Source organism: Saimiri boliviensis, chromosome 19, assembly GCF_048565385.1.
Source record: "Saimiri boliviensis isolate mSaiBol1 chromosome 19, mSaiBol1.pri, whole genome shotgun sequence".
Taxonomy (NCBI): Eukaryota; Metazoa; Chordata; class Mammalia; order Primates; family Cebidae; genus Saimiri; species Saimiri boliviensis.
The window spans coordinates 21,113,982-21,141,499 of NC_133467.1; the positions used below are offsets into that span (position 1 = coordinate 21,113,982).

The 27,518-nt window shown below is 34.5% G+C and overlaps 1 protein-coding gene across 8 annotated transcripts in view; it reads right to left on the reverse strand.

Annotated features, from left to right (window-relative positions):
- Positions 1-27,518, reverse strand: part of SUCO (SUN domain containing ossification factor) — a 76,009-nt gene that overhangs the window by 19,786 nt on the left and 28,705 nt on the right. For 3 of the 8 annotated variants that reach the window (XR_012515149.1, XM_010336117.3, XM_010336118.3), the window contains exons 7-17: positions 19,646-19,769; positions 18,610-18,746; positions 18,073-18,140; positions 12,660-12,767; positions 11,064-11,169; positions 9,075-9,095; positions 8,815-8,870; positions 8,239-8,330; positions 7,376-7,441; positions 1,537-1,605; positions 667-757 (exon numbers count right to left, since the gene is read on the reverse strand). Coding sequence is in view for 6 of the 8 variants with exons in the window: in XM_010336117.3 (XP_010334419.3) it covers positions 667-757; positions 1,537-1,605; positions 7,376-7,441; positions 8,239-8,330; positions 8,815-8,870; positions 9,075-9,095; positions 11,064-11,169; positions 12,660-12,767; positions 18,073-18,140; positions 18,610-18,746; positions 19,646-19,769 (938 nt within the window). In the remaining 2 variants the exon portion in view is untranslated. The remainder of the gene's footprint in view (positions 1-666; positions 758-1,536; positions 1,606-7,375; positions 7,442-8,238; positions 8,331-8,814; positions 8,871-9,074; positions 9,096-11,063; positions 11,170-12,659; positions 12,768-18,072; positions 18,141-18,609; positions 18,747-19,645; positions 19,770-27,518) is intronic. The other 5 variants (XM_003925359.4, XM_039460067.2, XM_010336122.3 and 2 more) reach the window with 4 other exon arrangements.

Consider the following 27,518-nt stretch of genomic DNA (forward strand, 5'->3'; position numbering starts at 1 on the left):
ATACATAAATTAAGTATACAATAACTACCCAATTATCCAAATCATTATAAGCTTATTGTTTATTACAGATAAGAAGCAGAGGTACCAACAAAAGTAACCATCTCTGGCAGAAAAGAAAAAAATGAGTATTTATTATATCTGTTATCTCTTCAGATATATCCCTGCCCAAAGTGTCTCCACTGCAACCTGGGGAAAAGCCTACATGATTCAGAGAAATGGAACAGTTAAGAAATTGCTGTGTGGCATACTCATTATTCGTGAACCACTGTTCTAGGTATTTTGGTAGATTTCTAGAGATACCACAGATCAATGCTTTCAAACTTGAACTTAAAAAAGGGGGGTCTTTAAAATTTGTCCTCAGGCCTACACCTGCAGAGTAATGTCAATTATTTGCAATATGGCAAAGAGTCACTGGTTGTGAATAATGAAAGTAATATATAATACCCCAAAAAAAGTTTGATCTGGAATGAAGTATGTTCCCAGTATGCATATACACTGACGGGAAGAAGCAACTCAAAGATTTTCTAAGTGGCTGTAGAGTGTCTATCCTACCTGAGTCTCTACAGGTAATCACTTCATACACAAATCACGAGTTCCTTTTTTTATACTAATATACTTAGCTCTCCATTGTAATAAAATTCTATTTAATATCACATTATAACTTACTCAGGAGATGGAACAGGAGTTGAAACAGGAGTTGACTCAGGCATTTTAGGTGCAGCTGTTGCAGTGGCATTCTCAGATATACTTTTATTTCCTATTTTAAGAAAGATGCCCAATGTTGAGTTCAATTTTAAAAGCTGTACCATGAAAATATTTTACTAAAACAAATAGAACTTTAATTTCTTGGAAGAGAAGAAAAAAGCCAAATAGGTTTGCTACTTCAGACTTCTTAAAAAAAAAAAAATCAAAGTTTTTAGAAAGAAATGATCACATATGATCACAACAATTAATACATATGGTTTCTCAATTTCTCAGATAATTAAAGCAAGTCAGATGACTATGAATGTTGTGTAACTTTACGTGGTTAACATGCCTTCTAGATACTGAGAGTTGCTGAAGAGAATGTGAGGAAATAAATCAGTCATTTTAAGTGTTCATTGGATCTAAGCATTTTTTAAAAAAACAAAAAGGCAAGACTTTCTTCTTGCTAATAATATTCTTATTTGCCATTCTCTAAGGAAAATATGGCTTTCTAAATCAAGTAGCTATTTACACATAAAATCACATTCTTGAAGTATTATTAAGACATCAAAATCTCAGTAAAGAGATAAGGAATAAAATCATTACTATTAATTTTAGAGCGAGGAGAAGTCAAAAAGCCAATTCATCAATTTTTTATAGACAACATCGTCTTTTAAGAACTTGTGAAATTCAAATAAACAATGAATCATAAAGATTGGTAAGTTCCTCTGAAATATTTCTATATTTCTAAATGTAAAAAATTAAATTTTCTTAACTCATTACTTGATTTTCCTAACTATAAGGACCCCTGGAGTACCAGCTATTTAAAAGACCCATAAAATAATTAGGTACCTTCTGTCAGGTCTTCAGTTTTTGCTCCCAGAATATTAGCAGCAATATTCACCATATTTAGAATGGCATCTAAAACAAAATTCAATCAGAAAAAGTACCAAATACCTAAATATTCTAATATAAATTAAAATCAGATAGTCAAAAAATCATTTAGAATGATAGTTTGCATTTTTTGACTGGTTACTTTTGTATTCACCTCACAACTAAAGTCCAGCATAGGACACAAATAAAGTTTAGGCAAAAGTGTAAAGCATGTATCTAAATTTTTATGTTCAAAAGGAATTTTTAATTTAAATATAATTGTATTATTATTATTATTTGGAGACGGAGTCTCACTCCGTCACCCAGGCTGGAGTGCAGTGGCGTAACCTCAGATCACTACAACCTCTGCCTCCTAGGTTCAAGCAGTTCTCCTGCCTTAGTCTCCCAAGTAGCTGGGACTGTAGGTGCATGCCACCATGTCCGGCTAATTTTTTGTATTTTAGTAGAGACGAGGTTTCCCGGGCTGGTCTCAAACTCCTAAGCTCAGGCAATCTGCCCACCTCAGCTTCCCTAAGTGCTAGGATTACAGGTGTAAGCCACCATGCCTGGCCTTAAGTATACTTTTCTTGTAAAGCTTCCCTAGACACTTTACCGAAACACAGTCTTCAGCATATTATAAATTCAAGTATAACTCAACATACATCCTGTACTGGGACAGGGAAAAAAATGTGATGACCAAAATTCTTGTTTTACAGAAAAACCTGTTTTTCTTTAAAAAGGCTCTATAGTTTAAAATAAAAACAAAAATGTGTAAAAAAGCAAAAGCTTTTCCTACATTTTGTGATTATCACAGGTAAAAACAAAACAGGGAGATTATCTAAAAAAAAAAAAGGCAGAAAATATTTTCAATGAATCATATCTATGGTAATATGGTTAAATTCTAAATTGATATTGCCTAGAATCAGATCTCTTTGATGACTTTAAAAAACAAATTCACCAAAACTGCAATCTTTTTAAATCATAAATTGAAATTTAAATAATTTAAATTCTTTAGTTAATTCGGTGGGGACAGGTAAGGGGTAGATTAACTAAAAATCAAGGTCATAAAGTGTTATAAAAGCAATTTGCATATCTTCTAACCCTACTTCTCTTTTGAAGGAGGATATTTAGATGAAAAAAAAGTGGTACAAACTTTAATATCTACATAGATATATTTATACATGAGCATAACAAAAGATCAGAACTTCATAAAAAATTAGTACTGGGAATACAAGGCCTTCCTTCTGGCAATGTGATGTAATTTCAAGTGAAATTAACTTTCATTCCCAGTCTAACCTTTGAAATTCCACTGGCAGTTAATTCTTTGGTATAAGGTACTTGTACTATTAAAATACTAAGACCTGGCAGGGGCAACATACAAATCATTATACATTATTTTTGTCTTAATCTCCTTTCCTAAAAGCGATCCACTGAGTATTCATGACATTTTCAATGAAAACCAGAGATGTGAAAAGTAGAAAAGGAATCTAAGAGAGAAAAATCTACTACGTCAGGAAGGTTGTGAGTTAACCAAAGGCTGCTGCCTAGAGCTCATGCTGTAAATACATGCTTTAGGATGGGAGAAAGTAGTAGCAGATTTTAAACTGTTTTAAAGGTGCTAGCTAGGAATCAGGTATAATGTTGATCTTCACAAAATTATCAGACTCTGAAAGTCAACAAAGTAGTGGTACTTTGTTTCTAATCATTAGTATAACACACAAAGGCTCAATATTTGTCATTTTTAAATGTTTAAATAACATTTTTAATATTGCCCTTTGATCTGGCAAAGTGATAAACAGAAGTGGCATTGATTCTTACTTAAGCTAAAGAAATGCTACAGTATGAGATAACAACAAAAATGGAAACTCTGTATTCCCTCATAAACCAAGATAAAGTTTGGAATGAAAACTGTTATTTCATTATACACCCATTATAATGCCGATCAATACTGCAATATTAGATATGATTCCTCCACCTATCCTGACACCTATAAGTCAAAACTGACTGCTTCACAAAACTCAAATTGTGCAATCAACAGTCTATATCCTTTCTTGTGTTTCAAAGTGAGGTCTTATCTGAGATTTCAAATTTTTTGACATTTACGATTAAAGAATTCAAGAAGATAATGTGTTCATCTGTGTAAAGAAAGTAGCTTTGGAGTATTATTTTTGAACCTAAATTTTAACACCAGCACCTACAATAAAGAAGATCCTTCTATCCACCCTTTTAAAATAGTATTTATTATCATCATTTCAGGAAACTTGGTAACAAAAGCAAAATTCAGCAAATTTCTACTTTCTCAGCCCATTTAACCTAAAATAATTATTCCATGTTTACAGAACATTGCCTAACATGTCTTTTTTGTCTTTTGAGAAAAAGCAGAATTGTGAGTATTCTATTTTCAATTTGTATCCAAACATGATAGCTTGTATACACCATGATAATCTGGTCATTAAAAAACCTTCAGAACAGACTAAAATAACATCTTTGAATATAACTGCCAAACTAGAGATAAAAATCCCTAATTTTTCCTGGATTAATCAACTTTTAAGTTTTTGAACTGGGCAACTTATTCATCCTGCTTCATTCCTTTAGGAATAAAATGCCCCTAATAATTGGTTCTAGAGACCAAACATCTCCATATTATTTACTCAGTATCCAGTGCTCCAATGGCTCTTTTTGGTAAAGAAAACAAACATTTGCCCAGGCTGCTGAAGCTTAAGAGTTTATATGATACAACTAAGATAAACCAACAAAAAAGACTTCCTCCTATGTGTACTAACCCTGAAGCAAGCCCACATTTTCTAGAAAAATGGTCCTCCTAGAACCTATTTTTTTCCCACAAAAAATACTTTGACTTAGAAAGTAAAAATTACATTTTCTCTTAAACACACACATGCACCTATCTCCCTTTGGCAGATAGGGTGATTTTAACAAAAACTAAAACCACATATTTAAGAGCAAAGGCAGACTTGCACCAATTATCAAAGTAGATAGAGGTCTGGCAAATTCACATGACAAAGAACAAGAAAATCAGAGTGATATGGAGAATTCTTGTTGATGTAAAGGATTTAAATGTTTTAGTTCAAGAATGTAAAAAGAATCAGACAGGCATACACACAAAGCCAAGAAGGCTGCTCTAAGATAACACTTTCTCCTTTTTTAGCACTTAAGTAAATTATATAATATCAAGAATGTTTACGCAGTGTGCATGCTCTTTGACATCCAACTCTCATCAGAGGCAAAGTATTCCAGTGACATATTTCCTATAACTACTAACTCCTTGATAACAAAAAGAAAAGGAGTTTCTATTAAGATTAAAGACAGAATTCAAGCTTGTGGATACTATGTACACATTAAAAACAATAAAATAAAAAAAAAACTAGTTTCAAAATGGGCTAATTTCAAGCTAATTTAGAAAGCAGTGATGATTATAGTCAAACTCAGATGTTCTTGTGCCAAAGACCAGTTCTTCTGAAGTTCTGATTCCACTTTATTATTTCTTCAAGTTATACCATCTTTGAAGCTATAGCTAAGTCAGTCCCAAACTCTTCAGATAAGAGTAGAGGACACAGATACAGAAGGCAGCAGTGTTAGGCAATGTCTATAAAGTTTTATGACAATAAAGTCTTATCACTCAGCTCTTATTGCCTCTCTTGTTCTAAAACTTCAGGAGGTAGAGATCATTTTAAATCTCATTTTAGAGACTCAGCTAACACCCTCCCACCCATCTTATCTCACTATATAAATTCTTTCAATACCTAGAACACTGGAAAATAATCTTGCCCTCCCAGAGATCTATAAAAAGAAAAGTAAGTTATACACCTTCAAGAAGAAAGATCCAAACAGAAGTATCTAAACAAGATTCTATGTCAAATTAATTGACATACTGATCAAAGACACGAATACAAACAGATAAATGTCTTCCCTTGATATATGTTAAGGTTTTTTTGTTTTTTTGTTTGTTTCGAGATGGAGTCTCGCTCTGTCCCCCAGGCTGGAGTGCAGTGGCACGATCTCAGCTCACTGCAGCCTCTGCCTTCCAGGTTCAAGTGATTCTCCTGCCTCAGCCTCCCGAGTAGCTGGGATTGCAGGTGCAGACCACCACGTCCAGCTTATTTTTGTATTTTTAGTCGAGATGGGATTTTGCCATGTTGGCCAGGCTGGTCTCGAACTCCCGACCTCAGGTATCTGCTCATCTCAGCCTCCCTAAGTGCTGGGATTACAGGCGTGAGCCACTAGCCTGGCCTATGGTTAGGTTTTAATGGCATCTAGCAGTTAATCACATAGAAAGATACAGCAAGAAAATCCAGAATGTCAACAGTTTCCCTTTATCCAAAACCACAGTAAGACATTATTTCCCTAAAGTGCCCTCTCTTTTCCGGTAACTACCAGAAGATAGAGATCTGTTAGTCTGGGGCTATTTTCTGACCCCATAAAATAATGATGCTTCCTCAGAGCTCATTCAACATTACTGAGCTACATAAATGGCAGAATAAGGACTACTGTGTAACATATATAATACAAATTAAGAAAAACAAAAACATTAATATCCAGACAGGTATTTCTTTCACTCCTAAAGAGTTACATCACATAGCAGTAAATAAGACTTATTTTTATATCAATAACTAGATAGCTAGGAAACTTATTTAAAAGTAATCACTAATATCTAGAAAGTCAGACGCCTAGCAATAAAGTAAAACAAAATATACTGAACTGATATGTAAAAAAATTGAATATTACTTTGTAATCAAAAGTACTTTCCTTCTACAGGTATTTTTAACACTCTTTAAATATGTCAAAAATACCTGTAGAAAAAGGAAAGGAAAGGAAGAAGAAAAGGAAAAAGGAAAGGAAAGGAAGAGGCTAAAGGAAAGATGAAAGAGGTAATTTTAACACCATATACTGTGGCTACACAAAATATCAACCTAAGTATTTACACTACTTGTTCAGTACCTAAAAAAGTTATAAAGTCAACATTCACACTGACATTGGAATTCAAGCAATTCAATTCACTAAGAGCAAAAAGTGACAAGCACAAGCAGCTAGTCTTCTATTTTATTAAGATTTGTTTTTATTAAATTCAATTTAAAGTTTTCAAATAAAAAGAAAACTACCTCTAGTTAATTCCACATTTTCGGAAATAACCAAAAACAACATTAAAATATACCTACACAGAATCCAACAGTGAAACATAAAGTGCCAGTCAGATAATGGTCTTTCTAGTAGTCTCCTTAGTGAGTCTACCATAAGGTTGGGATTCTATTTTGGAATAACAACAAACTAAACCACTAGTATGTTATTCATTGTTTCTTAGTTTTCAAGTAGTATATTATTGCTAGTATTCTTATTGGTATTCGTTATTATCAGGGTAGGAGCATATTTTGTAACTAAATGACAAACTAACCATATCCATAGACCAACTGGTATACGACCATTTTAATAATTCTTTCCCCAAGAAAAGCCATAGATCTCTCTCCATAATAAGAAATTTGCCCCAAATGTGAGTGCCTAGAGTAGAAGAAACACCTTCATTATGCTTACATTTGTTTCTCTCCCTCTCTTTTCATCTATTCTTCCTATCGCATTTCTATAGAAATACTTTTCAAAAGACAGTATCTTTGGTATCTTTTATTTCAACTCAAAGTTCAACATTTGGAGAAGTTCCTAAACTATACCATGACAAAATGTCCACGTATGTCAGGACCAAAAAGTTGAGAAACACTTTAGTAGACTTGAGTAGAAAATCAAATAGTTGAGAAAACCAAAAAGTTGAGAAACACTTTAGTAGACTGAGTAGAAAATTCAAAATACTCACTTGTAGCAGAACCAAGAAGATTTTTTGAGGATTTATCCTCTCCGGTATTATAATCCAGTGGATAATCTGTTAAAAAAAGAAAATGAAAGTGATTATGCTGAGACCTAGCTCCAATGATAAGGTATTTAAAAGCTCAAATCATGTCCTGTCAAAGTCAGCTGACATTTAAAACATTTTAAATAAATATGAATTATATATCTAAAACATGTTCACAGAAAGCAAATATGATTCAGAAACCATTTAACAAACAAATATAAACCAAGGAAAATAACTGTAATGCTTACCAAAATTTTAATCACATTTATAAGACTTTTTTATTCAAGCTTTCAATATACTTTACCAACTCTTCATTTCGCTCATGAGAAAATTTAGATTGTTCAAACAGTAGTTTAATACATCTTAAAATAAGGACTTAAAGTGGAAAAGGAGAGTGTCATAAAACTTTCCTCTACCTCTATAGGGTCACAAAATTTCTCAATGGCTCAGAAGGCCAAAATGTGCTTACTCTTAGGCTCATGAGAAATCACAGGAATTAAAGCTCATTTCTACTATTTCAGTTACCTTGTGAGTTTAACAGATTTTTGAGCCTGGCATAGGGATAGAATCACAATTTACAGCATTAATGTTATAGAAGGGAGTTTCAGTTACAAATAACTGAAAGATAAACTTGGAAAGCAATACAATTACAGTGTAATCATTTCAGAAAACAGGTTTAAGTAAAAGTTGAGTAGAATTAAAAACAACAAAAAAAGCCTGAAGATAACAGTCATACTAATTTAAGTAACCTATAGCCCCCCCATTACTATTCGATTTTTAAAAAGTAAAAAAATAGACCTAACAGTCACCTATTTGATGTCACTTACCATAGTCCTCATCAAATAGTTCCTGGCGTTCTGAGTGATACTGGGAATCAGCAATTTCTTCATATTCTTCCACCATGCTAGTGCCAAATACCCTATATCAACAACAATTTCATTAAAGACTTCCAAAACAAAATACCTGTTAAGGCTAATCTCTTCACAATAAATGACAAACATCAACTTTGGTCATATTTTGAGGGCCACTGGCTTTTGGACTCCAAAATAATGGGTGTGTCTTACATTTCAGTCATACTGTTTTGATTAAAATATAAAACTAATCTATTTAAGGCATTAAAAAATACAATGGATAAATTTTTATTATCAGTCTAAAATGTTTCTGTATATTATCATCATAGCAAAATAGCAAGCAAGTTAAACCAAATACATAAAATCAAGTTTATTTTTAAATAGGGTATTTTGACATTTTTCCAAAATACATTCAAGAGAAAGAAATATTTTACAGTTTTTATTTCTATGGTATTAACTCACATAAGAGAAAATTATTTCTTCACTTTATACTGAAAATTTTGTATATCAATTTTTTAAAGCACTCAATAAATGTATTTTGTTCTGCATTACCTTATAAGGCTTAATGGACAAAAGTGTTCTGATCCAAAATGTGATATCAACTCAACCTAAAGAATAAAAGCACATAAAATGGGAAACCAGCAGAGTGCATATACGATTATCTAACAATATACTCAGTTTCCTCATTATAACATTTCTAAACATTTTTATGAAATCCTCCCTTTCCCAAAAATCAATACTTATGAAGTTTTTGTCATGCATTAATATGCCATGCCCTGTTATTTAATATTGCAAAAGAGAAGGTTGCTAACCTTTATGTACTTGATGAACATCTGAAGCAAGAGAAAGGAAAAGAAAAAGAAATCAGTTCCAAAGTCTAGACATCATGCAATAAGCAACTTTAAATACTTGTAAATTATATGGTATAAAGCATAGAAAGCAATGTGTGTGACGGATAACATTGTAGTATTCTTAATTCCTTGCAGAAATGAAAGCAACGATTTAAGTTTTTACCATCACAACCTTAGAGTATAATCTAAATGACTGCAATGAAATAAATTAACTCTAAGGTTATAAGTTATCCAAAATCCACTGCTATTATTTTATATAGCTGTTAGAAAGCATTCCAAAAGCAATTAATAAACAGTACCTAGAAACAATCTTTTACCTTACCTTAAGTATTACAGACATGTATCAAGTATATATTCATATATGAATTTATATATGGATATATATGCACATATACATATGTATATTCTACACATATATTGATAAGTTCATTATTAAATGATATTTATACTTATACAATATCATATACTACTTATTTCAGGAAAAGCATGAATTTTTAGTATGCTATGTTATTTCAACTATAACTTACAAAGGTGGAAGATATATTAGCCTTTTGAATGTAAGCTATTAAAAAGTAGTAGATTTGGTTGTAGTTCTTTTAGGGTAAGGAAAATCCAAGTAAAATATTTATATAACATTATTACTACAAAATGAAAATCAGAAAGTAATTTTTTCCCTGCTTTTTATGAGTTCCAAGTAAATGTTTCTTGCTTTTAGACTCAATTCTACCAAAGAGGAGTTTTTATAAAACTAATACTCAAAATATTCTATAGTCTCCAATCATAAAAGGAACAAGGTGGAAAGTTTTATAAGGCATTTTTATGCTTCCAATAAAATATTCTTCTATTATTAACAAAGTAGATGTTATAAAGAATAATTCTCAAAATTATTTCATGTGGGTTGTCTTAATTGCAAAATTAAATACAATTGTATCACCTAGCAAATGACTTAACGTTTTTTCCTCTTCACAGTGAAGAAAGTATACTGTATAAAAAGGTCATTAAGTAATTGTTTCAGTACTCATTTTAAAATGAATTGAAAATGTTCCTTAATTTTTTTGAATAATTTTGTTGAATTAACTGAGAATATTAACTTTATTTTAAAAATAGTATTTAGCATTTTTATATGGAGATTAAGAATACTACAAGTTTACCTATTTATAGAAGTCAATTTAAACCATGCTTTAAAAAGAGATGGTAAAATCACAGAAGACAAAATTAGGTAGCTGTAAGTTCTCACATTTAAAGATGAAAGGACAGAAATTAGAACTGCTGCCATTCCAAAAATATTAATTCAATAGTACTTTAAGGTATGGCTATAATTTTAAAGAAAAAAAAAGAGGGAAGAAAGGAGTAATAACTTCCGCTATTTTGTCTAACCCAATTCAAAAGTGACAATTTTACTTGATTAGTTGGTAGAAGAAGCAGTGGAAATACAGAATATCAGTGTTTAAAAGCCTATTTTATTTGAAACTGGTACTTGGACACAGAATATTTCGTTTGGCTATACAAAAAAAAAAAAAGCAAAAGCCATAACAATGCCAAATAAGTGGATATGAAGGTTGAAATGATCTAAGATTCAGAGTCTATTAAGTTAAGAAATTAGGCCTGCTTTAAAGACTTCAGTGACTAGCTATGATTTCAGTTCAAAATAGTTACACTATGAAGATGACATTTTGCATAAAGACTCAAAAAACTTAAAAATTTATAATTTGGAATTTTATCAGAGCCATAAATAACAACAACAACAACAAAACTGGCCTAGGCTTCCAGCAATACAAAAGGGAATGCAGCAATATCTGACTCATGAAAAATAATATACCCAAGAATTATCTATTAAGTGGTATATGTAGTCGATTTCTTTTCTGATTTCTAAAAGGATGAGGTGTATAAAAGTGTAAATAACAGGTATGTTTTCATTACATAACATAGTCCTTTATGTGTAAACATTACCTTGACATATTTTGCATACATCTGTTCGTCTAAAGGGAAACTCTGTACATTCCGCTCATCTCTACCATGAAAAGTACCCAGTTTAATCCATTTATTTGTTGGATACCTAGAAAATACGGAAAATATGTTCTTTTTAAAAAATTATAAACTGCATATTGAAAAGTTCCATATTTTCAAAATATAATTTTTTGCCATTCCAGATGAACACGCTGACTTAATAGTTAAATACATAAATGCATACATTTAATAAACACATTTTCTTTTCCAACTAAACTGACAGGTTTCTCTCTACTGGGAAAGAATGCCTTGAAAAATCATACCATTAACAGAGAGTAAGACCAGTACCAATTCTTGGGGTTTCGGACGAGGTTTTAGAATAGAAAGTAACCAAGAGACTGTCTTGGAAGAAGGTGGTACAACTCTGCACATACTGACACATATGTAATAATGTAAAGCATAAATATAAGTACTGGTGGAAAGAGAATGGGAAGAAAAAACTTAAAATCACATCTGAGTTTAACATATCTGTTCCCCTTAAAAGGGAATCTAATATTTAACATAAAAGTCTAAAACTGCAAAAGTGCTTACTGAAACATTTTAAGAACTTCTCAAAATAATGAGCCCTCTCACCACATTAAGAGACTATACTTATCAGAGCTGTGTATGCTCATTTGACATATATGAAAATTGGAGCTGAGAGAAAAGGAAGTGATAAGCAAGAGTAGTGGCAGACTAATAGATGGAATTCTCAAGAGGTCTTGAGAACCAATTTCAAAAACTGTATATATGCAATGCTGACTGTGAGGTGGAGGAAGAAACATCAGGGAAAACCCTTAACGTTCAATGACAGAACAACAGTTCCATAAATAAACAGCATCCTACATGGCGTATTGTGGACACTCAAAAAGTATTTATGAAATAACACCTCTGTTGAAGGAAAAATATGTACACATTAAAAATGAATGTACAAAAGACAAAAGTATTTCCAGGATGTAAGAATTAAAAAGTAAATATTTTTATAGAATTAATAAATAAATGCATAGTAAAGACTAGAATAAATATATTAAAATGCTAATAAGGGCTGTCTCTGGTTGAAGGAATGCAGTTCTATTCCAAATTCCTCACAACATATATTTCTGTTATAATCACACATGTACAAAAAAGTTTTAGAATATATTTAAAAAAATATACCTCATAAAATAAAGCACCTATACATATATGTTTTTAATAACTTTTAAAAGAAATGTTTAAAAGCAAGAGAGCATAATTACTGAAAGTGACGACTTTGAAGTCAGAGCTGTAGTTCTGAATCTTGGTTCCCAAACTCACAAGTCATGTGACCTGGGCAAGCTACTTAATCTCCCTTTCACTGTTTCCCTACTTTATAAGAGAATAATATCACAGGGTTGTTACATTTAAAGTATCATATAAGCTAATGAAGGTAAAAGGTAAATGATTAACAAGAGTCATATTATCACTGTTATTACAAACTGATCTTTAAAAAATAAATGGATTGAAATCAAAATAGTGACCCACTTTTTTGTTTTTATTTCAGAGATCCAACACAGACCTTACAGAAAGACCTTTAGAATTTACCTGTCACTGATAGAAACCAGAAAGTCTTTAGGAGTAGAAGAAAATAATTCATAATTTGCAATATCAAGTTGTTTTACTTGAATTGGTTCACAAAGTTCAATAACAAACCTTCAAAAAGAACACAAGACAATTAATCAGATAAACCAATCAAAATAACAGTTCATATTAAATATGATATTAACAGTTTCCATAAATTAGACTATCACTAAAAGTTAGTCATTAAAATGTCAAGAGGAGGATATATAGCCTGAATTGTCTGTAAGAAACATCTTTAAATACTTCCCAAGCATATCATTAGTGGGGAAAAAAACCTGTAAATAAAACAATACTGATTTTGCTCCATCACATTTTTTTTAAAAGATTCTTTTATAGATAACATTCATTCTTGAAGAAGGGATGACTCTCCTAAAAACATCCAGTAATAGTATAAAATGACTAGTCTAGAGAATAATTTGGCATATACATTGTCTTAAAAAGTTATCATAGTCTGATTTAGTTCTTAGAAATTTATCTTAAGGATTCATGGTTTCCAGATGTCCACCTTTGTATATATATTTTGCTGTATTGAAGCACATACAGTCTATAAAAGCAGAGAGGAAATCAACTTAAATACTCAACAAAGAGAATTATCAAATTATAGTTCATCCAGACAATGAAATACTAAGCAGCCATTGAAACCAGTACTAAAAACTTTTATTTCATTTACATAAAAATCTAGAGAATGTAAACTAATTTATAGTAACAGAAAACAGATCTGTAACTGCTATGAGGGAAGAAAATTTGAGAGAAATTACAAAGAGGTACAATGAAACTTCTGAGAATGATGGATATGTTCGTTATCTTTATTGTGGTGATGGTTTCAGAAGTACATAAATGACAAAACTTACCAAATTATGCACTTTGACATGTTGTAGTTTATTGTACATGCAATTTGTTGTATGTCAAATATATCCCAATAAAGCTGTTTTTTTTAAATGATGCTAAGACCTACATTTACTAACATGGGAAGACGCCAAAAAATATTGCTGCTTAGTAAAAATCAAAAGTATGGTTCCATGTGCTTGATGTAAAACTGCATACAGCATGGCATTGGGAAAAAATAAATACCCATGACATCTAACACTCTAATCACTGCTTTGATAAAGTAATATATCAAAGGACATTTATAGAGAGACAATTAGGTGCTAAATAAATCAAAAGGATTATAATTATTGTTTAATCTTGGAAAGCAACAGACTTGAGTCCCAGAAGATGGTTAAAAAATATATCAGGTTTCAGAGAAAGGCTCATGAAGAGAGGTAACTAACATTTGCTGAACACTTACTCTGGGTCAGATACTATGTTATCTTTACCCATCCTTTGATTTAATCCTTACAACCAAATTACAAGGGATATGATCACCATTTCATAGAATAACTCGATAAACACTAATTGACTACTTCACATTTTCCCCTTCTTTCTCTTCTTTTTTTTTTTTTTTTTTTTTTTTTTTTGAGACAGAGTTTCACTCATGTTGCCCAGGCTGGAGTGTAGTAGCACGATCTCAGTTCACTGCAACCTCTGCCTCACAGGTTCAAGTGATTCTCCTGCCTCAGCCTCCCAAGTAACTCAAATTACAGGTGCCTGCCACTACGCTCAGCTAAGTTTTGTATTTTTAGTAGAAACAGGGTTTCACCATGTTGGCCAGGCTGGTCTCAAACTCCTGACTTCAGGTGATCCATCCACCTCAGCCTCCAAAATGCTGGAATTACAGGAATGAGCCACTGCACCCAGCTCCCCTCACCCCTTAGTAACAGAAAGCCCAAGATGTAGCTGAGCATATGGTCATTCATCAAAGATTGTGTATTCTAACCTCAGTCATGTTTGTTAGTTCTCAAGGGTCTATCAAGCCAGCATGTTATAACTAAAAAAGTAAAATGTAATGGCCAGGCACAGTGACTCATGCCTGTGAGCTGAGATCAGGCCACTGCACTTCAACCTGGGTGACAGAGTGAGACTTTGTCTCAAAAAAGAAAAGTCAAATGTGATTTAAAGGATCAGAAATTTTTGAAAGGGAAAAAAAATGGTAAAGGAACTCTAATTCTCCACAGAAACCCCCAAGGAATTTGCATATTAATTATTAGAAAATAAGGCAATATAAGAAGGTAGTCCGATATAAGATCTGTATGTTAAAACTGCATCAATGCACACAACAAAATGTAATTTTAAAGATATATCATTTACAATAGTAACAAAACAAAATTTCAAAAAGCTGCCCAGGAAGAAAATTAACGAAAGATATGTAATGCTTTTATGGAAAATTTTTTTTAAATAACTTTACTGAAAGACATTAGAGACAACAAAGAAAGAGACGTCCTATTTATGGATAAGAAAATTTAATGTCTAAAAGTCATTTAAAGATTCAATAAAATTCCAAACAAAATCCCCATATGACATTTAGGGAACTCAAAAGGAAAGTCTAACATTTATTTTATTTTTTAGAGGAAGTTTCACTCTTGTCGCCCAGGCTAGAGAGCAGTGGCATGATGTCGGCTCACTACAAACTACATCTCTTGGGTTCAAGCAATTCCCCTACCTCAGCCTCCGGAGTGGCTGGGATTATAGGTAACTGCCACCACACCAGGCTAATTTTTTGTATATTTAGTAGAGATGGGGTTTCACCATGTTGGCCAGGCTGGTCTCAAACTCCTGACCTCAGGTGATCTGACCGCCTAGGACTCCCAAAGGGCTGGGAATACAGGCATGAGTGACTGCACTCAGCCAAAAGTCTACCATTAATAAGAAAAAGCAGAACAGTCCAGTGAGTCCTGAAGAACAAAACTTGCCTTATCAGATATTAAGAGCTACAAAGCTAAAGTGTGATGTAATTGCAGGTAATGGTAAATTGACCAATAAAAGAGAACAGAGAATACCAAAAAAAAAAAAAAAAAAAAAAACCCACAAAAGCCCATGTATATAAGGGAACTTTACAATAAAGATTGCATTCTAAATTAGAGGGGAACATGTAAACTACCGAATAATACAACTAAACAGAAAAAGTGGGGAAGAGGAATGAATCCTTCCTGCACACCATAAATAATATAAAACAATAAAACAATTCCCGGAGAATAAAAACCTCAATAAAAAGTGCAAAATGAGGCCGGGCGCGGTGGCTCACGCCTGTAATCCCAGCACTTTGGGAGGCCGAGGCGGGTGGGTCACGAGGTCAAGGCGGGTGGATCACGAGGTCAAGAGATCGAGACCATCCCGGTCAACATAGTGAAACCCCATCTCTACTAAAAATACAAAAAATTAGCTGGACATGGTGGTGCGTGCCTGTAATCCCAGCTACTCAGGAGGCTGAGGCAGGAGAATTGCCTGAACCCAGGAGGCGGAGGTTGCGGTGAGCCGAGATCGCGCCATTGCACCCCAGCCTGGGTAACAAGAGCGAAACTCCGTCTCAAAAAAAGTGCAAAATGTTTAAATTCTAGAAAATACATGAAATAGTATCTTTACAATTTCAGGGTATGGAGAAACCTCTGACATTAAAAATTAAAAAAAAAAATCCCAACATTGTAAGATAGATAAATTCAACTATGTGAAAATTAAAATAGTTCGTTTCATCAAAAGTCACTACAGGCCACGTGCAGTGACTCACACCCGTAATACTAGGGCTTTGAAGGTTGAGGTGAAAGGATTGCTTGAAGCCCGGAATTCAAGACTAGCCTAGGCAGCATGGCAAGACCCTGTCTCTGCAAAAAAATAAAAAATAAATTAGCTGGATGTGGTGGCATGCTACTAGGAGACCATACCACTGCATTCCAGCCTTGACAAAAGAGTGACACCATGTCTCAAAAAAAAAGGCACTATAAAGAAATTAAAAGGACAGTCCATAAACTAGAGAAGGAAGGTAAGTGTGACATATAAAATTTAAATGTCCTATCCAGAGTTCTACAAAATAGACTTAGTTGTGTTCATTTTATGAAACAAAATGCCAAGTCTATCTAGACTTCTCCTAGACAATAAGAAAAATCAAACACATAAATCAACAGAAAAAAGAAGAAAAAAAGACAAACACTGCACAAGAGAGGAAAAACTAAATGGCAAACACATGAAGATATCCTCAATCTCGTTAGTGATCAGGGGCTGACACCTCTCTAGGATACAAGCGTCATAGCAAGAGAGATCTCAGTTTATGTTGTAAAGAAATGTTTTTCTAATATCAGCGGCTGAACAGATACTCAATAAATACCCAATCATTATTCTAAAATATCACTAAACCCCAAATTCATCTAGAGATTGATACAATTCCTAAAGAAATACCAGCATTTTTTATAAAACTTAATTCTAAAATTTAGAAGAAAAAACAGTGGGACAATAATAATGAAGACACTTCTGCAGAGGATGAGGTATACAAATTCACTGTATCAGATATTAAGACTTATAAAGCTATTGTTAGAGAGTGTGGTCTTACTTACTCCCCTTAGATGGGGGGAGGAGAAATCTACTTAAGCCAGGTGAAATCAGTTAAAGATGTTCAGAGGCTCTTTAATCACAGGATGAAAAGACACAAACATAAATATGCAAAAAGTAAACTATATAGTAAATACGTATGTACAAATATAATCATGTGTCGCTATATAACAGGGATATATCTGAGAAATACATTGTTATGTTTTGTCACAATCACAGAATATACTTACACAAACCTAGTTGGGACAGTTTACTTATACATCTAGGCTGTACACCTATTGCTCCTAGACTACAAACTTACAGAGCATGTTACCGTATTAAATATTGTGGAAAATTGTAACTAAATATTAAGTATTTGTATATCTAAACATAGAAAAGGCACAGTAAAAATATGGTATTATAACCTATGGGACTAACTTCATACATGCTACTATCATTGCTGACTGAAATGTGTCATTATATGGTATATATCACACCATATATACCAAAGACTGCCATTATTGACTGAAATGTATCATATGGTATATACCATACATGCTGTCACATTAAAATACAAATGGGTAGCTATGATCATTTATTCTGCAAACCATAATTAAAAAAAAAAATGACTGCTTCATATGACTTCATCTAGCATGGCTTTGCTTGAAATGCAAAACTTTCGAGTATAATAATTTGTCACTGACAAATAAAAACAAAAACCTCAAAATAATAAATTTTGATTATGATCTCAAATAATCATTTCTTCAATTCACAAATCAAATGGCATAAGGAAAAACTAGGTTTACAAAATTCATCCCTTACTGCCTTTAAATAGTACGATTCATTTTCAAGATGAATCTAAATGTATCAATCATAACTGCTTATTAAATGATTATATAAATCAATCTAACCCTAATATAAAAGCTTAACATAATATGCATATATATGTAGCATATACTTTTTAAAATTGTGTATTACTCACCAAATTTTAGTGCTACAAGGATTCAACATATAAAGATCCATATTTTCTATAAGAATAGCAGACGTGCTCTATTTTAAAAACAGAAAAGGAAACGAATTACTTTAATGAAAAAAGTATTTATTTTAACTTTAAAGTTTTCTAGGACTTCTGTATTTTTAGATCTTAAGTACACCTAAGACTGTAAGACACTCACTTGGGAAAAAAGCACAGAAGTGGCTAAGATTCACCATTCATGGCTACAGCATTAAATCAGTCTTACAACAATACATTTAAAAATAAATGCCTGTTACATTAAAGAAAAAAATAATATTTCTTTTTAAAATTTCATATGGGTTTTAAAAGTTAAAAAATGCAGGGTATAATATATCAGCCAATAAAAATAAGAATTCATACAAGGTAATGTTTTGAAAGCATATTCTGCTTTTATTAGCGAATAAAATAAATCACATTAAAATGTAGTTCCCAGTAAACAAATGGCTATATTTTTAAAAGTCACTAATTTCCTATATATATAAAATTTCATACTTAAGTACCTACCTTGGCTTCTGGATTAGCTGCTAGAATTTTGGCACCACATTCTACTGAGGCATAATTATTTCGATTTTTCTGGACCTTTTTGGTGACATGTGAACCCCCATTAGAAGATGGATGCATTGACTGACCTGCAGACAAACCTTATTATAAACATAGACATATTTGATGGTTATGACTGAAAACACCTCTAGCAACACTGATCTCAAAAGCAATAAGCTGTCTTCTAGAAAAAAACAGGTTTTAACTAACTTGAGAGAATATTTTAAAAATTCATAAAAAAAATTAAAGTGTGTCACCTCAACAGCTTTAAAATATCCCCCAAAAACAAATTAACTACAAAATTCTACATTACTTAATTTATGTCTAAGTAATATAACTCACAATATGAAGCTTGTCCATGAGAATAAGAGCTTTCTGTATTTACATCTTTTATAAATATCTATTAAGGATGTATTTTTCAAATCATTTTATTTTATTTTTTAAGCTCCAGGGTACATGTGCAAGATGTGCAGGTTTGTTACATAGGAAAACATGTGCCATGGTGGTTTGCTGCAACCTAACAAGCCTATCATATAGGGAATAAATTAACTATAGTTTTAGCCACCCTCCCCTCTCTCACAACATAGGTAAGCTTTTTGGTATGTTCTTGAAGCACCATATGTTAAACACCTTTTGGTAAATTAAAGAATATTTTAAACCCAGGGATTTTATGCAAGTTCTTTTTTAGTTCCATATGAATCTTAAAATAGTTTCCATGCCTCAATTTTTCTTGTACTGTGATGAAAACCACTGCTATGCCTTCCTTATTTTATGCTCACTTAATAATTTACAAGAATGGATTTTAATTAAAACAAAAACTATGTAATTATATACAGGTACATGATATATGGATGGATCAATAAAAACTTGGTAAGTTTCACCTTTAAAAAGCTTTCAAAAGTAAGTTTTATTTTGTTTTACCAATCAACAAAACAGCATATTAAAACCATACCATAAACTTAAAAAAAAATGTTTTTAAAGAACTCAAATACTTTCTTACTTTTTTCTTTTTCTACTTCCATAACTTTCTTCTTCCATTCATCAAATGTTGGTATATCTTCTGGATCTTTGGAACTTGGTACAGATGTAGGGTCAATTTCTCCCGGTTTCGTAGAATCAGAACTCTGAAAGAAACACCAAAAAACAAAGAGATTCCAACTTTCAAAGAATACAAATAAATTTTAGAAATAAATACAAATGTTTCTGTCAAATTAAAGTTCCATTTTATAATGAATGATATTTTTAAAAAATAAAAAAGGTAAAAAGAAAAGTTTTGGTTTACTTAAAAGTAAATTTAATTATTTCTCTTGAAATAATTAAAACATTCTATTTAGGATGTGTTCCTTCACTTGTTAGTGATATAAGCATAGGTTGTTAAAAAGATAATAATCTATATAAAACCCTAAAGCAAAAAATTACTCATACAAAATCTGCACAAATGAACAAATCATATACTTGCAGTGCATTCACCTTAAAATATAAGATAATACATCCATTAAAGGAAGCTGGCTAAGTTTTACATGTTTTAATATTATTTCCACAAAATCCTTAAAAAGAAATACTACGTACATAAAAATTTTAAAGCAAATAAAAAAACCTAAATGTGAAAAAACAAAGCTTTACATTTTAGAAGAAAATTTAAAAATCTTTACAAATCATTTTAACAAGATGCAGAATCCATAAATCATTTTTAAAAGGTGACACATTTGGCTAGGTTAACCATAAATGACATGAAAGAGTAAGTCACACACTGAGAGAAGTATTTGCAACACATTCAGTAAACAAAGAATTATTATCAAGTATAAAGAGTATCAACAAATCAAATCAGGGAATGGGGTGGGTGGGAAGAAAATAATAAAATCAATAAACTCAGGAAAAAGAAATAAATTTTCAGTAATAATCATGGAATCCAAATGAAAGCTAGAGATCATATAAATCAGTGGTCCACAACGTTTCTGAAACCGGGGACCAGTTTCATGGAGAACAATTTTCCCACGGAGGAGTAGGGAGATGGTTCTGGGATGAAACTGTTCCACCTTAGATCATAAGGCGTTAGTTAGATTCTTATAAAGAGTACACAACCTAGATCCTTCACATGTGCAGTTCACAATAGGGTTCACACTCATATGAGAATCTGATACCACCACTGATGACAGGACGCAGAATTCAGGTGGTAATGCTTGCTTACCTGCCACTCACCTCCTGTGGTGTGGCCTGGTTCCTAACAGACCACAGACTGGTGCTGGTCTGTGGCCTGGGGGTTGGGGCATGCTAACAAAAATTACACAAATCTGATGGAGTTTAAAGTGTGATAGTCTGTGGCCAAGTGTGAAACGTCTCTTGAGCCAAGGGAAATCTATCAGATTGCTAAAAGGAGTTTAAAATTTAGCAATATAAAGACGTACATACCCTCTAAATACAGCCCATGTATAACTCTAAGTGAAAACATGTGTCTAAAAGATATGCATAAGAATGCTCATTGTAGCAGTGCTTTTATTTTATTTTATTTTATTATTTTTTTTTTTGAGACGGAGTTTTACTCTTATTACTCAGGCTGGAGTGCAATGGCGCAATCTCGGCTCACCGCAACCTCCACCTCATGGGTTCAGGCAATTCTCCTGCCTCAGCCTCCTGAGTAGCTGGGATTACAGGCACTCGCCACCATGCCCAGCTAATTTTTTGTATTTTTTTAGTAGAGACGGGGTTTCACCATGTTGACCAGGATGGTCTAGAACTCTTGACCTCGCGATTCACCCGCCTTGGCCTCCCAAAGTGCTGGGATTACAGGCTTGAGCCACCGTCCCCGGCGCAGTGCTTTTAATATTAAAAAATAATAACCTAAATATCCATTAATTGAGGAATGGATAAACTGTACTAGTCACTATAAACAGAAGTGGAAACAACGAACAAATCTCAAAAACATTGCTGAATAAAATGTTACTTAAGGTAAGACTGTCATTTATATCAAACTAGCCATATAATAGTATATATTGTTTATATTTATTTGTAAAGCCCTCAAACTAAACCCAAAAAAACCCTGAAATTCAAGATAATGGTTATATCTGAAGATAAGAGAAAGAATACTGGGGAAGGGCACATAATCTTATGATTTTTTTTCTCTTAAACTGAATAATGAATACACACATTTATTCCATTATCAAATCATTTCTGTATTCCTAAAACAAAGTTTTGATGTCTTGAGAAGTGTACAAAATCTATTAGACAGCAAAGTCTTGTAAACAATACAAGTCTCATTTAGTATATATTTGCTATATATGAGCAAGCTTTTGAGTACTAACATGAAATATCCGTAACTTCTGGGATTATAACTTCTTTTTTACTTCAAAGGAAGTAGAGCCATTTCCAAACCTCCCTTTAGGAAGACAGCAATTTGGTCCAAACCCAACTTCCATCTCAGAGTGTTTTACAGAATAAGTTGATTTACTAAATGAAGTGTATGGTAATTTAAAACAATACATGGCAGAAAAAGATAAAAGAGCTGGTATTACCACAAATTTAATTTTTAAAATTATGTAATAAAAATCTAGTTTGAATATAAGATAGGAAACAGGACTCAAATGACTCCAGAGGCAGGGCTCGGACACCAAAACATATCAAGAACTAGATAAAACAGGTCCAGGGCGGGAGCAGTTTCCATAAAACACACCCACCCGTGTGCCTTGTCAGCTTAGCATTGATTGCCATGGCAACAGCTGGACGTTACAACCCCTTCCATGACAAGGATCCAGCAACCTGGAAGTTACCACCATTTTCTTAAAAATCTCTGCATAAATCACCCCTTAATTTGCATATAATTAAAAGTGGCTATAAATATGACTGCAGAACTACCTCTGAGCTGCTACTCTAGGCACACTGCCTATGGGGTAGCACTGTTCCACAAGGAGCAGTACTTCTGCTGCTGCTATAACAGCCACTTCAATAAAAGTTGCTGTTTAACACCATCAGCTAGCCCTTGAATTCTTTCCTAGGTGAAGCCAAGAACCCTCCTAGACTACACCCCAATTTGGAAGCTTCCCTGTCCTAAATCATCTGGTGACCACAAAGGGATGAAGAAAGCAGAGACGGCAGTGACTGGAGGAGACGCAAGATGATGCAACCGTAGAGATGGAGAGCAGGTGATTGATTGGCAGGAGACAATGAGAGATGGCAGTCAGAGAAACAGCAAAAAACCAGCAAGGGACAGACAACAAGAGATAGCAGTTAGCAAACAGTGAGATGGCAATGGATGAGATGAGCAGAGGTAAACTACACAGAGCTGTAATACCTGAGCTCTAACACTAATGAAAGGCTCTTCTGAGAGCCATTATTTTCCCTGGCAGACAGCACAGCTGAGCAGATGAGCAAGTAGCCATAGTACTACTGCCTCATATGGGACCCACTGCTCTGACAGGCAGCCCAGTGGGTTACCAGCCCCTGTGCAATCCCCTCCCACTGCAGCAGCTGAGCCCACTCAAGCTGAGGGAACCCGGAGAGGCCTTTGCCCAAGTCTCGCATTGAAGATCGGTCACATTTTGGCTTCTGTGGATGGGTGTGTCCCCTCTACCATCCTCCATAATATCAAGTAAGCTAGGGAATAAAAGCCTTTGGCTAAGTGATCATTTAAAAGTCCCCCGTCAGAGTGCCCTGAAACACACCCTTACCACTTCTTCCACTGGTCCTTTCCCTCTATTTTATGATTCCACCAGTCATTTCATTTTCAATCCTGATATGTGTGCAGTCTTACTGTTTGCTTTTAACTTTCTGTTAACTGTGTGTGGGCAACTGTTTGAGGTGGGACACGTGGTTGAGAGGTTCCCCCAGTGTGTTGACTCTGGGACACCAAAGTCACATTCTGTGACCTCAACTTGGTAGTGAGTCACTGTTGGCTGCACCCTGGGTACCCAGGGTTTTTGGCACTGGTGAGGGACCCCTCATTGGGTGAAAAGCAGGCACTCTGGGTTTTCAGCACTGGTATTACAGACTGAACTCCAGATGCTCTGGGGTTTTTGGCACTGACATTCCCTTTAGTACTGTGGCTTATAGCCCCTCTCCCTAGGGGAATATTAATCTTGCCCTTTTCTGTCCTAAAGTTAGAAGCATTATTTTCTTAATAGCCAGTTGCAAGCCCCATCTTGGGAGCTGTCTTATAACTGCTTTGCTTCTAAATGCCCCTCTTTGTCAAAAGAGGGAACTGGGAGTTCACAGGCTCCTGACCTCAAATAGATAGCCACCTACAGCAGCAGACAAGTGACTACCTATTTTCTCAGTGTCTTCACTACCAGGTAGGTACTCCAGCAAGTCAGGGTCTTTGAAGTCTCCCCTTCGGCAACCCCTTCCTAGGTAAATTACTTATGTTCATAGGCTTTAAAATGGCATGAGAATAGAATAGAATAGAATAGAATCTTAAATATTGAGCTTATTATATGGTATAAAATAGAATCTTAAATATTGAGCTTATTATAAGATAGAATGGTTCTCATCTATAAAATTTCAATGTCTGGTAGGCAGTTCAGGATTTCTTGCTTCCTAGGTTTACATAAAATATGCTAAAGAAATGTTATTTTTTTACTGGGAAAAATTTTTTGGTTTAATTTGGAAGTTATTAAAAGGGAAATTCAAAATGTGAGGGAACCAGAAAGAGAAGAGAGACATAAAGAATGTTATGAATAGAAAATGTTTTCTTTTCCCTTTGTTTTGCAAAGAAGGATATAATAAAAGAGTAATCTTGTATGAGGGAGAAATCTTACTTTTCGAAGTAAAATGTCTGGTTATTTAAGAAAGAGGTAGTATAGGACAACATTATTAGTCCACTCTCACACTGCTATAAGGAACTACGAAAGATTGGGTAATTTATGAAAAAAGAGGTTTAACTGACTCACAGTTTGGCAGGCTGTACAGGAAGCATGGTTGAGGAGACCTTAGGAAACTTACAATCATGGTGGAAGGGTGAAGGGGAAGCAAGTACCTTCATGGTGGTGCAGGAGAAGGAGAGTGAAGGGGTGAAGTGCAACACACTTTTAAACAACCAGATTACGTGAGAACTCATTCATTACCAAGGTCTTAGACAACTCCACCAATGTAGTTCCGCAGGGTAGAGCCCCCGTAGCTGCTTTCATGAGCTGCTGTTGAGTGCCTGCAACTTTTCCAGGTACAAGGTGCAAGCTGTTGCTGGAAGATGATGGCCCTCTTCTCACAGCTCCATTGGGCAGTGCCCCAAGGGGACTGAGGGGGTTGTGGGTTCCCACCCCATATTTCCCCTCTACACTGCCCTAATAGAGGTTGTCCATGAGGGCTCTGTCCTTGCAGCAGACTTCTGTCTAGACATCCAGACACTGCCACACATCCTCTGAAATTTAGGCAGAAGTTCACAAACCTCAACTCTGCCCTTTGTGTACCCACAGGCCCAATATCACATGAAAGCTGGGAAGGCCTGGGACTTGCACTCTTTGAAGCAATGGTCTGATCTGTACCTTGGCCCCTTTCAACCATGGCTGAAGCTGGAGCAGCTGGGATGCAGGGCACTAAGTCTCGAGGCTGCACAGAACAGCAGGACCATGGGCCTGGCCACACAACCATTTTTCCCTCTTAGGCCTCCTGGCCTGTGATGGAAGGGGTTGCCATGAAGGTCTCTGAAATGACCTAAAGGCATATTCCCCATTTTCTTGGCTATTAACATTTGGCTCCTCTTTACTTATGCAAATTTCTGCAGCATTGAATCTCTCCCCAGAAAATAGGTTTTTCTTTTCTACCACATGGTCAGGCTGAAAATTTTCCAAACTTTTATGCTCTGCTTCTCTTCTAAATATAAGTTCCAGTTTTAGGTCATTTCTTTGTTTATGCAAATGAGCACAGGCTTTTAGAAGTAGCCAGGCCACATCTTGAATGCTTTGCTGCTCAGAAATTTCTGCCAGATACCCTAAATCATCTCTCTCAAGTTCAAAGTTCCACAGATCCCTAAAGCAGAGGCACAATGCCACCAGTCTCTTTGCTAAATCACAGTAAAAGTCACCTCTGCTCAAATCCCCAATGAGTTCTTCATCTCCATCTGAAACCACCTCAGCCTGAACTTCACTGTCAATATCACTATTGGTATTCTGGTCAAAACCATTCAACAAGGAAGTTCCAAACTCTGTTATCTTCCTGTCTTCTTCTGAACCCTCCAAACTGTCCACGTCTGCCCATTATCCAGTTTCAAAGTTGCTTCCACTGTTATAAAAGATACATTTTCAAGTATCTTTATAACAATGCCTCACTTCTCTGGTACCAATTTTCCATATTAGTCTGTTCTCAAACTGCTATAAAGAACTCTTGAGACTCGGTACTTTATTAAGAAAAGAGGTTTAATTTTTAATTGACTCACAGTTCCTCAGGCTGTACGGGAATGATGGTTGGGGGGACCTCAGGAAACTTACAATCACAGCAGAAGGACAAAGGGGAAACAAGCACCTTCTTTACACGGCAGTGCAGGAGGAAGAAAGTGAAGGGGGAAGCACTACACACTTTTAAACCAGATCTTGTGAGAAGTCATTCACTATCACAAGAACAGCAAGGGGAAATTCTGCCACCACGATTCAATCACCTTCCATTAGGCCCATTCTCTAACATGTGGAGATTACAATTCAACACGAGAGTTGGGTGTGGACACAGAGCTAAACCATCAGACAAGTCAGAAAATTTAAGCATATTATAGAGGGTCTGTGTTATGTCATGATAAGGTTCATAAAGGAGACTTTATAAAAGAAATTTTGTGTATGATTAAACTTGTTATAATCAAAGGAAATTGTTTACAATACACTTTCTAAACAACAGTCTACATGTTAAAACCCAATTTTTTTAAATGTTAATTTGCTAAATTACCAGAAATTTTGCTTTATAATCCTGTAATCTATTTCTTTTGAAAGCTTCTCAGATTCATGTAACTCCTTTAGCTTTTCTGTCAGCTCCTGTGAGTTTTTTCCTATAAGTATGACTGCTGCTGTGGACTGATGCTAAAATGTTTAGTCTTAGATGTCTGTAGGAGCAGTGTTTTCTCCCAGTATAGCTTAATTCTACGCTGTTGTTTTTTCTTGATGAGTCACCTATTTTGGCTTTTGGTTTTGACTCTTATACTGCTTAGAAGTATTTAGGGGGCTGGTAGGTACCTTCCCAAAACTATTCCCTTTGGCCAGGAAGGGAGCAAGTGTTCAGCTTGTTGGGGGGCTATGGATTTTGATTTTTGTTTTGTATTCCCCTTTTTGTCAGAAGGTGCTGGATGCAACGTTAATGGCAAAGATTTTATTTTCTCCTGTGCCGATGCTGAGGTGGTCCCTCAGTCAGACCCCTGCGGCCAGGGAACTTATAGTCAGGGGACTTGTAGCCAGTGGATGTTGTGGACCAGACAGGAGTGGAGGTGGGTGAGCACTCATTGGTCCTTGAATGCTTTTGAACAAAATATTGTAATACTTCTTTTTCATCACTTTAGCCAACCTCATAGGAAACATCTCTCTTGTCCTTATCTGGGTGTAGAGCCCATAGGCCATGCTAAGGCCCAACTGGACACCATCTTGTCACCATTAATCTTGTTTGCTCTTCCAATTGCCCTGATCCAACGTGGGTAGAAACAGAATGCTACAGTAAATATTCAACAATTACAGCATCAGGGAACCACCTTCATGGTGGCTGGATTTGTTATCAACAACTCCAGGATAAAATTTCAATATTCTGGCTTATCCAGAAAATCTCACAACTGTCCCTACAGATCTCCTAACTAACCATAGCAATCCTAAAATACCCAAATCCCAACTTGTTAAGTGGAACAAACTGTCCCCCACTGAATGAATTCCACCTGAACCTCTCCACCATTACTTGGACCTAGGAAGTTGGGTATGTATCTC